Source organism: Chinchilla lanigera, unplaced genomic scaffold (assembly GCF_000276665.1).
Source record: "Chinchilla lanigera isolate Chin_1 unplaced genomic scaffold, ChiLan1.0 scaffold00068, whole genome shotgun sequence".
NCBI classification, from domain to species: Eukaryota; Metazoa; Chordata; class Mammalia; order Rodentia; family Chinchillidae; genus Chinchilla; species Chinchilla lanigera.
In genome coordinates, this window is record NW_004955469.1 from 9113648 (window position 1) to 9132303 (window position 18656).

General features: G+C 48.9%; 2 protein-coding genes and 1 pseudogene across 4 annotated transcripts in view; 1 reads left to right on the forward strand and 2 right to left on the reverse strand.

The window, feature by feature from the left end:
- Nucleotides 1–5278: 5278 nt before the first annotated feature.
- LOC102003114 lies at nt 5279–9052 on the reverse strand (annotated as a pseudogene).
- A 1287-nt stretch (nt 9053–10339) lies between these two features.
- On the forward strand, nt 10340–17081 carry Tcf23 (transcription factor 23). Of its 2 annotated transcripts, XM_005400464.1 has the most exons (4): nt 10340–10705; nt 11379–11621; nt 13342–13443; nt 16080–17081. In XM_005400464.1, the coding sequence occupies exons 1-4, from the start codon at nt 10484–10486 to the stop codon at nt 16083–16085; spliced, it is 573 nt and encodes a 190-aa protein (XP_005400521.1). In that variant the 5' UTR covers nt 10340–10483; the 3' UTR covers nt 16086–17081. The 2 variants fall into 2 exon arrangements, with proteins under 2 accessions (XP_005400521.1, XP_005400520.1); XM_005400463.2 differs by lacking the exon at nt 16080–17081 and having other exon boundaries at nt 13342–13986.
- A 1003-nt stretch (nt 17082–18084) lies between these two features.
- Nucleotides 18085–18656, reverse strand: part of LOC102023020 (sodium-dependent multivitamin transporter-like) — a 2180-nt gene continuing 1608 nt past the window's right edge. For both annotated transcript variants that reach the window (XM_005400465.2, XM_005400466.2), the window contains exon 3: nt 18085–18586. In XM_005400465.2, coding sequence (XP_005400522.1) covers nt 18338–18586 — 249 coding nt within the window. In that variant the 3' untranslated portion in view covers nt 18085–18337. The remainder of the gene's footprint in view (nt 18587–18656) is intronic.

Genomic DNA, 18656 nt, shown 5'->3' on the forward strand with positions numbered 1-18656 from the left:
TATATATATATATAGATATATATATATTTCCTGTTATATTATCTTATAAAAATTAATGAAAAAATGCAATTTTTGGTCATTTTGTTTTGTTTGTACCGAGAATCAAACTCAGGACCTTGTGCTTGCCAGGCAGGGGCTGTGTCGCTGAGCTATATCCTTGGCTTCATCCTGTATTTAAATAATCGGACTAGTAAGTGGTTAAGAAACCCTAAATAATAGGGTTGAGAGAGCTTCTGGAGGCGCTGAAAGAATGGTGGGCCAGAGAAGAGAAAGCTTCCCACCTATTGCCTCGCTTCCCTTCGTACCTTGTCCTACGCATCTCTTTCCTTTGGCTCTTCCTTGGTTGTATTTTTTATGATAAACTGGGAAATATAGGTAAACTTTTTCCCTGAGTTCTGTGAGCCATTCTAGCAACTTATCAAGCCTGTGGAGGGGGATATGACAACAATGATTTATAGCCAGTTGTTCAAGAAATACAGGTGGCCTGAGCTCCTTTAATTTACGGGAGTTGGTGTGAACTCCAGGTGGATGTTGTCAGAACTTAATTGAGTTGTTGGACCCTTGATTGGTGTCTGCAGAATTGGAGAGGCTGTGTCAGAAACAGCCCCCATTTGGTATTAGAAATGTGAGAAAGAATAAAACCTCTCACTGTTTTCATGAAAAATGTCCAGGGTAACTCCACGTCACACTTATTTTATATTTTCTGTATTTACTGTATGTGTAGTAAAACTTTGCTGGCCAAGTGACGAAGTTCTCTAACCATTTGGGATCCAGGTTGTGAGTGTGAGACTGCAATGCTGTTGGTTTCACTTGCTGTTTCCTGTCATTGATGTTATCTACCATATATTCCTACCTGTCACCCGGAGGTTTAGAACGTTGTGTTCTGTTCTTTTTAATGCTATATAGCAACTGCACTGAGAAACCTGCAGATGATCGTTGAGGGGATGAGTGAATGGGTTCACTGATAGTAATCTAACAGCATTTAACTTTGCCACTTGTCTTTATCATGACAGTTAAAATGCAACAGCTTAAGCTAAGCACTAGAATGCTAATTTATAAATTTACCCTAAAATAGAATAGCTCCCACAGACAGGAAAGAATGAGCAGATTTTCTCTCTATAGTCCGGCTATTTGAGAAGTTAAAATGTAATCAGCATACACAGTTTTTATGTACCATATGAAATCATAGTTACATGCTAGGAGTGGTGGTGCATGCCTGTCGTCCCAGCACTATGGAGACAGAGGCAGGAGGTTCACCAGGAATTCAAGGTCACCCTGAAATACATAGTGAGTTCAAGGGTAGTCTCAACTACATAGCAAGACTCTGTCTCAACCTCTCCCAAAAAGGAAAGAAATTTAAAGGGGGGCAGGGATGTAGCTTACTGTGAAAGCTCTGAGTTCAATCCCCTCTGCTGAAAAAAAAAGTTCCTCATATTACTTTTAATTTCTTACTTTGCAAATGAGTTTTTACCTTGAAGATCACAATAATCTTTATGTATATATATATATGTATATATTTTAGACAGGGTCTCGTTATGCAGTTCAGGCTGGACTTGAGCTCACTTTGTAGCCTAGGCTGGTCTCAAACTCTCAACAATCCTCCTGCCTCAGCCTCCCAAGTGTTGGGATTACAGGTGTGAACCACCATACCCAGCCCACCTTATATATTTTGATTTTTACTAAGTTTTCTTTTTTCCCCCTCAGTACTGAGGAATTAAACCTAGAGCATTTTCCCTGAGCTACATCCCCGGCTATTTAAATTTCTTTATTTTGAGACAGGGTCTCACTAAGTCACTAAATTGCCCAGTCTAGGCTTGAATTTGCAATCCTCCTTTCTCAGCCTCTCAGAGTGTTGGGATTATAGATGTGCCACTACGCCCAAATTATCAAGTCTTTTGACAGAATATTTATTGTGTAACTGAAAAAGATGGATAAATGTGGGCCAGTGGGTTGAGCCTTTGTTCAAAGGGGCCTCCACTTAAACAGTATTTTGGACCAAACATAGATCACAGCTCCGGGGAGATGGGGCCCAAATTGTGGGGTGAAGATGATCCTATCTGGCATCACCTAGTGTCCACCCATTTTAGACAGTCAGTGCCACCCGTGGGACCATGCATGAGCTTCTTCCCTACCTGACACAGTAGGGACTTATGGACCAGGACTCAACCAGGACCCAGGAGAGGAAGAGATGCCGTCACTCTGAGAGGCCACCGTGAGAACTAGGAAGGCCATGAGGTAGATCAGGACCCCGGAGCTCACCTGTACTGTGCTCTCACAAAGCAGCTCCACTTGGCCAACTTCACAAGAAAACGTACGTCTTAGTCGCACTTTTGTCACTGAGACAAAATACCCGACACCCACAAGTTAAAGGAGAAGAGGTTTGTTCTGGCTCACGGTTTATAGAGGTTTCTGGCTGGCTAGTCGGTTTCTTCGGGTAGTCGGCTGGCTCCAAGGCAGGACAGCATGGCGGAGGGGCACAGTGGTGGTGGAAGCAGCGGGTGAGATCAAGGGAGGAGGGCGGGAGACAGACCCTTCCAGGCCGCGTACCCTGGGCCCACCTCCTCCAACCAGGCTTCACCTCCCAAATCACAGCTCTACACTCGTCAGTGGACTCGTCCACCGCTGACTATCGCACCCTCATGACTCAGTCACCTCCCCAGAGCCCGTCTGAGAGCACACAGGGCTCTGGGGGCACAGCTGGATCTGAGCCACAACAACGTATGAGAGCAAAGCTGTGCTTCCACTGCCCAGCTGCCTGCACTCTCCCTGAAGCCGCCAGGACCAGTGTGGCAGAACCCGCCCTGCTGTACCCGTGCCCCGGAGGTTGGAGACGAAGTCCAGGTTGAGACAAAGTTGTCACAGAGAACTTTCCCCAAGGACACTTCCTAGAACTGCCTATACCTGCATCTCCAGGAGTTGCTAGGCCAACAGAGACAGCTGGGTGCGGTGTGGCCCTGAGCTGTACCAAGAGTGGCGGTCAGCCCTCGGAGCCCGGTCCAGTCTGTCTCCTCCGAAGCTGCAAGGGCACTTATATGAGGTGTGGGCATGCTTGAAATGGCCCATGCACCTCTGGCCATGTGGACTGTGCTCCTGGACATCAGTCTCACCTGTTGCTGGTCACTGGGAGCTTTGCGGACACTGCTGACAGTGCAGGTTTTCCTTTCTGCCCTAGCATCCCGCTGTGGACACAACGCTGACATGAAAGGCTGAGAAGTCCAGGGTCCCCTGACTATGACTGCAGTCTCCAAAGGACTGAGCCTGTGTGGAGGAGGAGCACCTCAGAGCTTTTCGGGCCACCCACCCCTGCGAGTGCACTTGAGCACAAAAAGATCTCTGTCCATGTGGCTGTAGATGTGACTTCAATAAGGTTTCTCCCCTATGTTCCCCTATCCGGCCATGGCAATAGGTGTGACCAGGCTCAGCAAATTCGGAGCCAGATCCCCTCCTTTCCTGGTAGCAGAATTACCTGGTAGTGATAGCAGGTAAGTTCCTGCACAAGAGAGAGGCCATCCATCCCTGTTTCCCACCTCCAAAGGGTGTTCACGGCTTCCCCTGTAAGTCTGGCCTTGACAGAGACCTGATTAAATTTCTCCTGGGCCCTCAATGGAAGCTTCTGGAGGACATCTGCTTTAGTTTTCTGAGAAAGAAACACCATGCTGAAAGCTAAGAGAGCATGCAGTTTGTTCCGTGGGCCTCTTCTGTCTCATGGATGCTTAGAGAGCAAGAAACTGGACTGCCTGATCAGACCCCAGGGGTTGTAGAGTTTTCTGTGGAAAGCTTTTAACCTGGTCTGTGGGTCTAGGTATGGGCGCCTCTGTTGCCTATTGGCACACTAAAACCTTGGCACCTGACACCTTTGGAGGAGCCACACATCTATGGTGCGAGAGATGGTTCTTTCAGGCCTGGAAAGCATGCAGTTTTGCTCTCTCTATCCAAATGCCACTCTTCTATCCCGAGCTCGTGACACACAGCTCTCAAGAGCAAGATCTCTCACCCCGGTGGGTTCTGTGTTTCTCCTAGATATCTTTACTGCTCAGGGTTGCCGTTGTAGCTTCACATGGCCCTGAGTTTCAACAGCAAAACATTTTCGATGCACTAGGAAGGGTTTTTTGTTTTGTTTTTTAAAAAAGGAAACAGGGAAATAGTTTATTCCAAGCCAAAGACGAATGACCATGACCTGGGAACATAGACTCAAGTTGCCCTGAATATCACATTCCACTGTGTAGGAGGAACTTTTACAGCCACAGAACAAAAGGAAGTCGGGTCAACACCAGCGTCACTGGTGGAAACATCAAGTAGGGGGCGCTACAGCAAGCTGGGGAAATCTGTTGTGTAGGCTTCAGATGGCACTTTTAGATCCCGGTTGGTGGAGGCCAGAGGTCTGCTAAGTTTAGTGATACATTCTGAGTTTATCTATTAGTTAGGTGGAAAACAAAAGTTAAGATGCGGGGGCAGGGATTTAGCTCAGTGGCGCAGCACCTGCCTGGCAATCTTGAGGTCCTGAGTTCAATTCCCGGTACCCCTCCCCCAAAAACCAAACAAAAAGATAAGTTGGGTGTGGTGGCCCATGCTTGCAATCCCAGCATTCAGGACATTGAGGCAGGAGGATCACAGGGAGTTTGAGGCCCTTCTGGGCTACACAGTGAAATCCTATCTCAAAAAAACAATATAAATAAATAAGTTAATTATCATTGAAAACATAGTATAGCCTAAAGAAGAAAGAGTAGCAAGTGAGTGAAATAGACATCCTAACACCAAATCATCCTCTGTAAATGTCACCATAGTCTTTTTTTTTTTCTTTCTTTCTTTTTTTTTTTTTAAGGCTTCACTCACTTTTTTGTTGTTATTCTTTTTGAGATAGGATTTCGCTATGCAGTTCAGGCTGGCTTGAACTCACTGTGTAGCCCAGGCTGGCCTCAAACTCACAGCAATCCTCCTGCCTCAGCCTCTGGAGTGCTGGAATTACAGGCATGCACCACCACACTCTGGCTCACTTTCTTGTATAAAAACCCTATGTTGCAGCTACTGCTGGAGCTTGAGTCCTCTCGATAGAAACTCTGATGTGGGTCTTTACAAGATGTCAGTGAATTCCTGGAAGAGATACTTGGTAAACAAAGTCTCTTTCCAGAGGCTTGGGTCAGGTAGCTGTAGATCTTGGAAATGACACCATTTCGTTGGCAAAATTGCCCAGAGTGGAAGTGCAGTCGCTGACAGGGATGTAGCAGTCATTCATGTGGCCACCATCAGCAGCTTCTGGGGATGAGATGATGCCAGTGCCTCAGAGAGTAGGACGGCAGCAGCCTGTCCCCTTGCAAGGGATGGTATGGGGCTTGCCTATCTTGTTTCCCTAGTAGCCTCTCCACACAAGGATGACAGACAGCTTGGCCAGGACGATGCCCCCGAGGATGGCAGTGACTACCTTTATACTCAAACCAACACGACCATTGCAGTCCCTGATAGCGACAGATACCTTGAACCCGGTCTACTGGTCGGCATGAGCCTGCTTCTGTACCAGCATGATCTTCAGAACTTCATTCCTGAAGGAATGATGGCCCCAAGAAAAAGTCCAAGGACCTCAGACTCCTTGGTGGGCAGAGACAGGAGGACAGTCTTCTCCAGGGACTTGATTCGCACATCCTTGACCGGCCAGACCAGCTTGGTGACAGGGACCCACTGTCCTTGGTCTTGCCACTGCGAGCCCCACAGCCCAGCCTCAACCCCTGCCATGTCCACACCCGAGGCCCTGAAGGCCACTGTCACAGCCTCCTCGGATGCCTCCATGGCCTCCCACGCCCACCCTCAGGGGTCTCCATGCCCACTCTCAGGGGCCTCCCCTGTCAGGGCATCGTCTGTCATTTCATGGTTTCTTAAGGAAGAAGCACCGTAGTCTCTAATCAGACCGACATCACTTTCCTCTATAATCATGGATACTTTATGAAATATTTTATTATTTTTTAATTCTTTTTTTTTTTGGCCACTTTATTGCTATAGCCTCCCTTTGTGGCTATAACTAGCCATATGAAGTGGCTATTTTACTTTTAAGAAAGATTGCTCTTTAATATCCAAATTATTGTAAACTTTATTTGTTGTTAATAATTGGATCTGTCCTATTATTTTGGTATTGTACCAGATTCCAGCTTGGGGATGGAAATACATAGTCACATTGCAGAAAATGTCAGATAAGAACACAATATCATTTTGAATTCCTTCCCAACAAAATCATTCCTTTCCCACGTACCAAGTGCTATTAGCAATTCCTGTAGAGACAAAAGGTCAGACTTGGGAGAAATTGGAATTCCACACATTTTGCAGGGATAACTGAGTCTTATTTCTCAGTTTATAATCAGAGAGGGAAATGGGGTCATTTCTAGTAGGGGTCATTTTCCAATATTACCTATTTCTCACTGGCAAAAGCTAAGTATGGGTTAGGATTTTTTCCAATGCCAGCTAACTGTAAGGCTCACTTAACTAGAAAATGTGGGCTCTTTTTTGTGATGCTGCATAATTCTTTTTATGTGGGCTCTTAATGTACAATGTCTTAGTTTACAAATGCTATCTATTATTTTCCGTGATTGGTGCTTTCCAGAAAATTCCCATAGGTAATTTAATCCTTGCCCCTGCACTATGAAGTGTTAGTCGTTGTCCCAAAGTGACTTCAGAGTCCATCTGTATCAACATGGTGAATCGGCTTTGCTCAGTTAAATGTGGACTCCATTCCACCTCTGACTTCAGAAGTTTGCCTTAAATGGTTTGCCTTGTGATTTTGTAATGGAATCCTCCATTTTTGTAATGCTTAATTTTCCTTTAAAAGAGTTACCTATCCTTTTCTCTCTCACCCTGAAATAACATCCTTTTTTTTTTGTCTTTTTGAGACAGGGTCTCACTATGCAGTTCAGGCTGGCCTTGAGCTCACTTTGTAGCCCAGGCTGGTCTCAAACTTGCAACAATTCTCCTGCGTCAGCCTCCCAAGTGCTGGGATTACAGGTGTGCACCACCACACCTGGTTAACATCCCTTTTACACGTCCTATTTTTTAAAAGTTAATTCTGTTCTAGTAAATGTCTTTCTTGTCTTCCCTTCCCTGCTGAGCTACATCCCAAAGCTCCTTTTTATTTGTTTATTTATTTATTTATTCATTTATTTAGAGGCAGGTTCTTGCTACATTGCTCAGGCTGGCCTTGAACTTTCGATTCCTTTTGACTCAGCCTTCCAAGTAGCTACAATTATAGGCGTGTGCCACCACACTCAGTTTAAGAATGTTGTTTTCTCTTTACAGTAAATTTAGCTTTTCTTAAAATGTCTAGTCTAGTACCTGGATCTTCAGCAAACTCTTTTCGTTCTAGTATTTGGTTAATTTTGGTAAATTCACCATGAACTTTGTTGCCAGTGGAGACTAAAATAAGCATTTGCCACTCTAATACCTAGAATTTTTGTTATCTGAGATGTACCAAAATAAACAGCTGGCTGTGGTAGCGCACACCTGTAATCCCAGCTTGGGGGTGGGGGCAGGGGGGTGCGTGGCTGAGGCAAACTGGGCTACATCGTGAGTTCAAGGGCAGCCTGTGTGCAAAGGGAGACCATATGTCAGAAAAAGTGAAACAAAACAAAAAATACCAAAATAAGAAGAGAATTACTTTCTAAGAGTAGTGCAAAGTTTGAATCTTTCCAAGTATAAAGATTCAATTTAAGTAAGGTAGGAGGTAAGCAAATGGTCATAACAAAAACATGATAAATGCCTGGGATGCAGCTCAGTGTTGCAGCACCGGCCTGGCAAGCATCAGGTCCTGAGGTCGATTCCAGGTACCAAAAAGCAAAAACAAAAAACTATGATAAATGAAGAGATATAATAATATCACATCATGTGAGCTCAAGGCCAGCCTGGACTACTCCGTGAGTTCAAGACCAGTTTGAACTACATAGCGAGACCCTGTCTCAAAAGAAGGAGGAGGAGAAAGAGGGGAGAGAAGAGGAAGAGAAGAATACAGATTCATTAGAGATTATTTATTTACTGTTTCTTTTGTGGGGGGCATACTGGGAATTGAACTCGGGACCTTGCGCTTGCCAGGCAGGCACTTGTACCACTGAGCTGTATCCCCAACTGAGCTTATTTAGAAGAACAAAAGAATGTACATATAATAATATCACATCATCATTTGTAATTTCACTAACACCATCAAGTTTAGCCCTGTTCTCACGAACATAGACATTCATAGAATAGATGATGACACTCACAGAAGAGGACTGGAATAAAAGGAGAGTACGAAGAGGAAGCTACAGTGTCTTCTATAAACCTGTTCCGCTGTCCCACTGACTGTCTGCCCTGAGGTCTGGCCTCCCTCAGGGGCAGGGCAATTAGGCCCGCCTTCAAAGAGAGGGGACTCTGTGTACACATTTTAAAACTACACCTACCGAAGAAAGAATATATGCCAAACACTGGAGTGGTGGTCTACAATGGGGAGAATAATGAAAACAAAAGAAAAGGAAATAAATAAAAGAAGGTAGGGAGGGAAGGAAGGTTAGCAAGAGGCCCTTTGTATTCCGAAGAGGACAAGCTGCGGTGAGTTGAGGTGGCTATTTAATTGTCTGCACTGCCCCAGGAAAGAAAAGCTTAGCGTGCATCGTAGTCACTTTCACATTCACACAGAATACGACCTTTACACTTGTTTTTTTTTTTTTTTTGGTTTTTTTTTTTTTTTTGGTTTTTCTTCGGTACCGGGAACCGAACTCACGACCTTGCACTTGCCAGGCAGGCGCTTTTGCCGCTAAGCTAAATCCCCAGCCCCAACCTTTACACTTGTATCTTTCCTTTCTTTCTTCTCCTTCTCCTTCTCCTTCTCCTTCTCCTTCTCCTTCTTCTTCTTCTTCTTCTTCTCCTCCTCCCCCTCCTCCTCCTCTTCTTCTTCTCTTCTTCTTCTTCTTCTCCTTCTTCTTCTTCTTCTTCTTCTTCTTCTTCTTCTTCTTCTTCTTCTTCTTCTTCTTCTCTTCTTCTTCTCCTTTTCTCCTCCTCCTCCTCCTCTTCCTCTTCCTCTTCCTCTTCCTCCTCCTCTTCTTCTTTCTCCTCCTCCTCCTCCTTCTTCTTTTGGTATTTTTTGCCTGGCTGCAATCTTCTATTTATCTACAACTAGGTTTGCTCTCTTAACCATGTATCTTGGAGAGTTTTTTAAGTGTCAATATAAAGACAAAAGCCATCTTACTCTGTTACTGCACATTATCCCATAATGCAGGCACAACAACATTTATCTTACTGCTTCCCTGCTGATGGACTTTCAGATTGCTTTCACTTTTCTCTCTTTTCCCTTTCTCTCTGGTTGGCTGGGTGTCTCTCTCTCTCTATGAATAGCCATGCTTGTACCTTCTCTTTGCTTTGTCTTCCCTGGAGTTCAAGACTGAAGGCAGGGGACCTTGCAAGATGGACTCTGAGCAGGCCGAGGCTGTCTTGGGAGGCCAGGCAGGGGTACTGGGGCAGATTTGCTATTCCTTCGACCTCCTTGCCCTGCTTAGCCATGGAGGAGGTGATGGACTCGGCAAAGGTCATGGCCCTTGGCCTCAGAGATCTCATGTACAGCATGGGAGCAGAACAGCACAGGGTGAGGGAAGGCCTCCCAAGTTCAGCCAGCTGCCTAGGAGTTCATCCTGCCCCACCACTTGCTAGACTTGACATTGGGCATGTTGTCTCACACCTGATAGCTCAGTTTCCCCACCACTAAGATGAGTTGCTCTGAGATGTAAAGAAAGTATGGGCACAGTGCCTGGCACACAGTGATCTATCAATGCTGAGCTGTTAAGAGACCAGCCGGGCTGGAGCCATGCTAATCAGAGAGGGAGTGGGCTCCACTCAGTGGAGTCTGAGATCCTCCTGAATGAAGGGCAGAGCCTGGACGGTGGGCAGCATTCCCTGGGGGGAGCTGGAGTTAGGCTTTTTAGGGCATGGAAAGGTAGAAGTGAAAGTGCTGGGCTGGAGATGGGAGGCATGCTCTGTGGGGTGGGAAGCAACTCCCTGGGGCTGGAAGGCCATGTTCACCGGCTAGAGGAGCAAAGGCCTTTCTGGGATGTATGCAGGCTGTCTTCTGGCATGGAGGATGGAGGTCCAGGGCGTTCTGTGGACTTGAGCCCCTAAGCTGAAGCCACAGGTCCACTACAGGACGGTCACCAGGGTCAGCCATGGCCCCGGGTGCACCCTTCCCACCCACCTTCCTGTCTCCCTCAGCAGGGGGCTCCTCCCACCATCTGGCCACTCCCAGAATCCAGCATCCCCACCCCTCATTCCCGTCGGGAGGCGGGCGGAGGCTTCTCGCGGGGGCTGTGCCGGGTGGGCAGTTTTCCCAGAGCAAGGAGCAAAGCAGGACTGAGTTGGCGCCAACTTACTCAGATGTAGACATTGCTGGCTGGATGGCCAGCCTGCCCCAGCTAGCCTGAGCCCAAGGGCTCCCTCAGGCACCGTGCTCCTGCTGTGAGGCTGCAGCCCTGTACCCCAGGGGAGTGGCATGTCACAAAGGGAGGTCCGAGGGCCACCGGCGATGCCAAGAGTGGAGCATGGCCGGGCGAAGGCCAAAACACGGCTGCTGCCAGCCACTGATAGGAAGAGGCGCCACCTCGGCAGGACAAGGCAAGACCCGTGGGGAGAGACCAGCTGGAGTGACCAAAGATGGAGCAGAGCTGTCCCTAGCCCTAGAGGTGCCAGGGCTAGGGGCCCAGCTTGTGGCAGGGTAAGGAAATACTGGACCAGCAGAGGGAACTGGGGAGGCAGGGGCTGAGGGCCATGGATGCCTTCCCTGAGGGCAGAGCCTCCCGCAGGATTATTGCTGCCACCCAAGTGGGACGCAGGTCCCTGAAACTCCACAGCGCTATGCTGAGGATGGCAGGGACTAATCAGAGTCGGTCTCAACCAGAGCACAGCTCAGAGAGCAGGTCCAGCTTCTCTGGAGGAAACCGAGGCCTGGACGAGGGATGTGAATTTGCCATGGTCCCCAGCAGCAGGGCCGGTTGTTTTGACTTTGGGCTCAGGGTTCTTTCCACAGCAACCTCTTCATCTCGGAACCTACTGGGCCAAGGTTCAGTGCTGCTCAACAGGGTGTAGCTATGTGTTTCCCACAGCCCCAAGGAAAAGCGGGGTTCAGGCAGGGGAGCGGGACAAGCATTAGTGGAATAGCAGAGAGAACCCCGGACTCAGGTTCTGAGCCAAGCTTTGCTACCCTGCTGCCATCTGACCCCAGCCTGGGCCTTGCTCCGGCTGCAACCAGAGCAGGGCTGGGACCCACCAAGGTGGGCTGAGGCCCTTCATGTCACCTCTCCAGTGGGAGCCCTGGCAGCAAGATGCTCTTAGAAGGCAGGGCCAGATGGAGCGCAGGGCAGACCCACTCACTGGGGCCCTCTGTGCAGAGCGAGGCGAGTCCTGAGAATGCGGCGCGGGAGCGCAGCCGGGTGAGGACCCTGCGCCAGGCCTTCCTGGCCCTGCAAGCCACTCTGCCTGCTGTGCCGCCTGACACCAAGCTCTCTAAGCTGGACGTGCTGGTGCTGGCTACCAGCTACATAGCCCACCTCACCCGCACACTTGGCCACGAGTTGCCCAGCCCTGCCTGGCCACCCTTTCTGCGTGGGCTCCGCTACCTGCACCCTCTCAAGGTAGGGCTTGGGCTCGGGTCATTGGGTGAGGGACACGTAATGCCCAGGGCCTTGAGGAAGGGTCTGGGGATGGTGGAACACTGAATTAGGCCCCTGTCCTGGGCAGAGCTGACACTGGGGTCAGGTTCTTTCTGCTGTCTCAAAGGGAGAAGAGCTAAGGTTGGGTCTTGGGGAGGGGCTGATCCTGTGTTTCTCAGCGGGTGGTGACAGACAGTGGCTTTATGGGAATGCATTTTCTCTAAGAAGAGGGAAAGACTTCAGTGTTCTTAGTGTCAGAGGGTAAAAAAGGAGCAGGTTCCAGGGCTGGGTCCCGGACAATGAGGGGCACCCGGGATAGTCCTCAATGGCTGTGCGCCTGGCACTGTACCCGCCTCCCACACTCTGGACGCCTGTTGTAAGACAGATTCACCTTCCGGGAGAACAGCACGCCAAGGCAGCAGTCTAGAAGCAGCCGAATGCGGAGCAGCGGTATGGGGTGTGGGCTTCCAGCACACACCGCTTGCCACTACCACCTGGCTTTCCTGAACCTCCCCTTCGCTTATGCAGAATGGAAACTAACAGGAGCTACCTTCTCCTCTAAAGCACAAACTGGGATTCTGAAAGAAAAGTTACGAACAATAGGCACAATCGCAATGACAGCCAACCTGCTAAGGTGCTAAAGCTATGCCAGGAGCTAACCTAAGCACTTGGGGTGCTGGGGATCGAACCAAGGGCCTCGTACATGCTAGGCAAGTGCTCCACTCCAGTGCATTTCAATCTCTTGGTCCATGTGAGGACCAAATGCAGATTGCTTTACAGAGGAGGAGACAGAAGTACAGAGCAATCAAGTGGCTGAATGCGGTTTAAGCTCGCTGATCGTGCCCTGGACGGCACTGTACGGAGCCAGGTGAAGCGGGCCCTCAGCTATAAAGGAAGGGCCATCTCTGCCTCTGAGGAAAATATCATAAAGGGCGTCAATTTTATTTTTGGAGAAGATATTTTTTACTAACTCTGTCCTCTAAATAGCATCATTAGGAAATGTCTTGAAGCTTGAGTTTTTGTTCTTGTTTTTTCTTTTTTGCAAATATAGCAAATGCAAGATTCTGAGATGAAATGAGGCCACTCTGAAATGCTGAAGGTGGCACCTGAGTAACATAGCAAAACCCTTAGCTGCATTGGTGAGCAAGGCCCGGACATGTAGTAGGTGACCAATAAACATGTGGGAGAGTGAACAAAGGAAGCTGTAGGTCTAGGACTCTGGCAGATTGGTGAGGTGGGGTAGTTAGCCAGGGAGTAGTGCCCTCCGTCCCCAGGGAGAGGAACTGCTGGGAAGGAGGGCAGATTCAGGCAGAGTCAACATGGCGTGTGCTAGGCCTGCACCTGCAGTCCTCCGGCTGGAAGGAGCCCACTCCTTGGAGGAGCCCAGCTGGGAGGTTTTCCTGGCTCCCCTGCTCGGCCCATTGCCCAGGGACCAGCTCTGTCCAGGGCACCTGACCTCCTGTTCACCTCCCTCTCAGCCAAAACCTGATCCTCTTGGGGCCCCTGCTGTGCCTCTCACCCAGGATCAGGGAGTCAGGAGATCTTGGGTCCACACATGATAGCGAGGCCACTGCTGTCAGACTGTGATCCTAGGAAAGACATGAGGCAGGGCCGCTGGGAGGCCAGCATCAGGTGACAGGGACTGTGGACTATGCAAAGCTGCACTGGCTGCACTACTCACTTCCCATTCTGTGTCTTGCAGAAGTGGCCCATGAGATCTCGTCTCTATGCTGGAGGCCTGGGATGCTCTGGCCTTGACTCCACCACAGCCATCACCTCCAGCCAAAAAGCAAAGGAAGCAGAGGTGGGGCTCCAAGTCTCTGGAGAGGCAGATGTTCTCCTTCTCACCAAGCCACTCTCGCCAGCTCTTGGTGACAAATGACCATTAGCTCATCCCATTCTCCTACTCTTTGACTCTCGATTAGGGGCCTGGATTTGGTACCAGCCCCTACCTGTCTTCCCTCTGACTCTCAGCCAGTGGATCTGACTCAGGCTCGGCTTCCAAGTTACATCAGGCGGACCCAGAGTGTGAAGGACATTCTTTAGTTACTATTTTGTGTGCTGCCTGAGGCTTGACCAAGCCATGACTGTTGGGCTGTGGAGGAAGTCTGGCATAAGCATTGTAAGCCCCAGGATCAATACTCGATGGTTTGCTGAGATATGGGCGAAGGAAGATAACATGATGGCTTTCTAGTCAGTCGCATTCCTATGATAATTGAGTTGTATTGTCCTTGCTGAAACAGTTGATTCCTCTGCTGCCTCCTGGGTGGATTCTGAATAAAAGGTTACTGAAGAGGGTAATCTGGGGGCAGTCAGTTCTAGAGGCTGCTAGCACCTGATCAGAGGATTTTGGCTCTCTTAGTTTGATTTTTTTCTTATTTTTCTTATACATCTGCGGGCACCTAGTTCGGGGGGATCTGTTCACCCTGGACAGAGTTGGATGAGAAGTCCGACACCAGAGAGGCAGTGGGCACTTCAGTGGTGAAGAGTTCCAGGGAGCACAGGATGGAGATCCTCACCCTTGGCACCGGGAGGGGACTTCCCAGTGACTCTTTGGTGACAGCAACAGTGAAGTGAGAAAGGCCAGGGTTAGGCTGCGTTTGAATTCAGGTGATTGTGCCTCCCTTCCCTTGTCTCCCCTAAGGCTCCTACAAACCCTCTGAACAGAGGGAGGAAACAGAAATGACTGCAGGTGCAGAGGGAGGGGCCAGAATGGCAGCAGCCCCAGGTGCTGAGGGGAGAGCTAAGGGGCCCCTGGGCTCTTGGTAGCTGTTTGAACAGGTCTGGGACGGGGTTCTGCAGCCAGAGAGTAAACTGAAGAAGGACACATGCACCATGTTCTATGGCACCATGAATGCTTCCCTGACATGCGAGGGGCAGGAAGGAATGAAGGACGGTTGTCTTTGCTCGTGGGTCTCTCCAGCTGCTCCTCATCACTATACTCTTCTCTCTCTCTGGGCCCTGCACATTTTTCCTGTTTTTGTTGACATGAGTTATATCTACAGGTTAAGCCATAAAGCTCACCCTGCTTACATTCCACTTTTCAGAGAAACTTAGCAAGGACCAGCTGTCCTGTTTGAAGAGATCTGTCCCGAAAGCTGCTCACAGGCATCCATTTAAAGCCCCACCTGTGAAGGATATAGATGATATACTCAATGACATCCTGAAGAACATTGAAAGAAGAACATGGCTTTGTTTTTTTGTTTTTTTGTTTGTTTTTTTTTTGGCTTTTCGAGACAGGGTCTTGCTATGCAGTTCAGGCTGGCCTTGAGCTCACTACGTAGCCCAGTCTGGCCTTGAACTCAGCGATCCTCCTGCCTCAGCCTCCCAAGTGCTGGGATTACAGGTGTGCACCAGCATGTACCTTTTTTCAAGGAACTGTACAGCCTTCTCTTTTCATTATGTTAATAACCTAACCTCAAGGAAAATGAGCCAGGTCTGGGTTTGGCAAGTGCCCAGTGCCATGACGGCTTGAAGCTTCACTGGCTCTGGAGTTATCTCTACATTCATGCCTGAAATTGGCCCCCAATGCCAGCTTCTCCCTTCAGGCATTGTCCTCTCAAATTCTTCCCAAGTCCTGCCAAATGTACCAGAGTGTGATAGAGGTGTAACGGAATTTGTCCCAGGCCCTGAAGAAATAATTGAGGACTAACTAATCACAGAGTCTGCCCACACAGAAATGAACCTTCCAGAACAGGTGTAGTTTCAAAGCTGAAGTCCACGCAGAGAGGGAACTACCCTTTTAGTTAAATTTTGACATTCAAGACAGAACTGAGTCCCAACAGGGTTATTGTTTGACACAAGCTGTCATTGAATGTCATTGAATGTCATGAATGTAGAGTAGGGTTGAGGTCTGTTCCTCCACAGGACTGGCCAGAGCAGCAGGGGAAAGGGGTGCGGGGTGACTCAGCAAGCTGGGGTGGAGGTAGGAAAAGAGACACAGAACGTCCCAGCCTGAGCCGTACGGGATGTGGGAGAGCAGCTGGCCTGTGGCTGGGAGCCACGGGAGAAGGCCTGAGCCAAGGCTGAACTCGTAAATCTGCCTAGGACCACGACTCTGCTGAGAGACCCCGCAGCGCTTGTGCAGAGCCGCTTCTGGGCAGCTGGACGGGGCCAGGCAGAGGCAGAGCCCAGGTGTGGGAGGGCATGAGCAGCGCTCCTCACAAGACCATAAAAGTCCAGCTTGAATGTTCTATTCTTAAAGCCAAATAGGAGTGTCTTCCTGGGGAGTTGGAGGATGGTAGCAAGAGGGCAGATGAGTTCCTTCCCATGGTGGCACATGCTCTCTTTCTGGACACACAGAGACTGGCTTTGCTTGTATCACTAGGCGTCCCCCAAGAGTCTGGTGCGTCTCCTGATAACTGAGTAGACTTGGTTTGGAGTTTGCCCTGCCCCACTCTGCTCTGAACCAAGCCTCTGCCTCGTCCTATCTGCTCCCAGGGCTGACTACATCACTCTAGTGGAGAAGACCAAGAGGCCAGGAAGGATGAAGCTGTTGGAGGCTGAGGAAGGCAGATCCCACCAGGACACCTTTCTTCGGCTGCCTCGAGCTCAGGCGAAGTTGTTCTAGTGCCCAGAAAAGACCTGAGTGACCCAGGAGCCAGCTCCCCAAGCTGGAGGGAGCTCAGGCCAGAGTCAGAAGGGCTGGCAGAGGGAAGGGAGGCACAAAGGCAGGTCCAGGGGGTGACTGGGAGCACCCAAAGAGGAACCTGACAGCAGCCTCCCTGATAAGCACAATGCTTACGACAGCTTGGAGCCTGGGGTATGTAAACCAACCAAGTCCAGGAGAAATGCCTTTTGTCTCTGCAGCAAAGAAGAAAAATGCCCACTCACCAGGACACTTCGAGTCTCACCGGTGCTGGGGCATGGGATGGAGCAGCTAGAGGCTGCAGAGGCGGCCCAGATCCGCATCATGCGCAGTTTCTGCTCCCTAGAAACAAAGGTGTGGAGGAAGGAGCTGTGGAAGTTAACAGGATCACGAGTGCCAAGTGATGGGAAGGTGGTCTGCCTCGGGATGGAGGAACGGCTGCTCCCTGAGCTTGGTCTACTTGGCTTTCTTGCACTGCCTGTCATGGGACACGAGATAGGCAGAGGCAGGCGGTGAGGAGGACAGCCCCGTCACCTCGCTTGGCTTTCTCGTACACAGAGCAGCACGAGAGCAGGGCGGAGGCCTGGGTGGGCTGTGGAGGAACAGAACTGGCCAAGGGGTAAATAAGGGTTGTGTGGCCGCTGTGGTGTTTACCACCCAGGAACAAGAGTAATTAGAAATAGAAGATCAAGGTAGCTTCCTCCCTCTCCCTCTAGGAGGAGCCTAGTTAAAGTAAATTAGACAGAAGGTCCTCTTCTTTTTCTGGCACCAGCCTTGTAGGCTTTTTCTACTCAGTAGGCCAAATCCAGTTCCCCACTCATCTTTGTAAATAAAGTTTTATTCAAACACAGCCACTCTTACTTGTTTAAGTCTTATTTGTGACGGACTTCCTGATACCAAAGCAGAGTTAAATAGCTCTGACAGAGGTTGAAAAGCTTAAAATATTTGCCCTTATTTGCCCTTATATCCTGGCCCTTACAGGAAAGGTTTGGGGTTCCCTGCTTTGTTGGGTAATTCAAAAAGTTCAGGAGTATTCAAACTGTGGTCTGGGAACCCTGGGGTGATCTAAGTGAACAAAAGTTTTTTGGATTGTGTTTGTTTGTTTGTTTGTTTTAATTTTAGAGACAGGGTCTTGCTATGTAGTGCAGGATGGCCTTGAACTCACTATGTAGCCCAGGCTGGTCTCGAACTTGTGGCAATTCTTCCACCTCAGCCTCCTAAGTGCTGGGATTACAGGCATACACCACCACACCTAGTAAAACTATTTTCATTATACAAGATGCTATTTGCCTTTTTCACTCTTTCCTGAACAGATGGAATAGAGAAACAGGTTATTAGGAGAGATATTAAAATATTTTCAAAAATCTAAACCAATACCACTCTTCTTGATAAATATTTTCCAAGATGAAAAATAATTATTTTTTCCATAAAAATTATATATTGACATAGAATAGGTTTAGTTCATGCTATTTTTACATAAATACTTTATTTAGGGGCTGGGGATTTAGCTCAGCAGCACAGCGCCTGCCTGGCAAGCGCAAGGTCGTGAGTTCGATTCCTGGTACCAGAAAAAAAAAACAAAAACAAAACAAACAAATAAATACTTTATTTAAAAATCTCTATTTCAGGCAACCCTTTTGGGACCTCTCCTGTCTCTCAGGAGCTATTCTTATTCCCCATTCCCCATTCCTATTTCCCATTCCTTTTCTCCAATAAATGTTCCTACTCTTAAAAAAAAAAATCTCTATTTCAAGCCAAGTGTGGTGGCACAACCCTGTAATCCCAACACTCAGGAGGCTGAGGCCTGAGGATCACTGCAAGTTCAAGGCCAGCCTGGGTTACATAGTGAATTCAAAGATACCTTGAACTATACAGAGAGACCCTGTCTCAAAAACAAAACAAAACAAATCTCTATTTTAATGTCTTTGCAGTAATGATCAATGCTATGACCCACAGAAGCAAAACCTCTTTGGGGTTCTACCTTTACAGAATGTAAAGGAGTTCTGAGACCTAAAGTTTTCAACATCTGCACTTAGAACAGATGCATGAAAGTCAAGAAAGCTCCCACGCCAGCTCCTAGCCCCTGTACCAGGTCAGCTCCACCCTCTCCTCAGGGCAGACGAGAGATGGGCTTTGGCCTCAGAGAGAGAGAGAAGTCTTTGGGTCCAGGGAGCATCTGGCAGTGAGGACAAAGCCGCAGCCCAGGTCCCTTTCGCAGTGAGGTCTCCTGGAGGACAAAGGCACGACTGAGCCCCTCCTGGCTTGGCCCGTCTTCAGCCATCACCCACTTGTCTCCACTGCCCTGCAGCATGCCCTTCCTCATCTTCTCTGGATACAGGCTGTTGTCCATGGAGACGTCCTGGGCACATGCAGAACAAGGTGGGGATGTGGTAAGCCACGTACACAGGAGAGGGGAGGGGCCCTCTCTG

What these genes read in the sequence shown, in the direction of transcription:
- Tcf23 (XM_005400463.2), top strand. Translation starts at nt 10,484, where the DNA reads ATGTCACAAAGGGAGGTCCGAGGGCCACCGGCGATGCCAAGAGTGGAG. An exon ending in GGGGCCCAGCTTGTGGCAGG is followed by an intron (nt 10,706 to 11,378) that starts GTAAGGAAATAC and finishes CCCTCTGTGCAG; the next exon opens with AGCGAGGCGAGTCCTGAGAA. An exon ending in GCTACCTGCACCCTCTCAAG is followed by an intron (nt 11,622 to 13,341) that starts GTAGGGCTTGGG and finishes TGTGTCTTGCAG; the next exon opens with AAGTGGCCCATGAGATCTCG.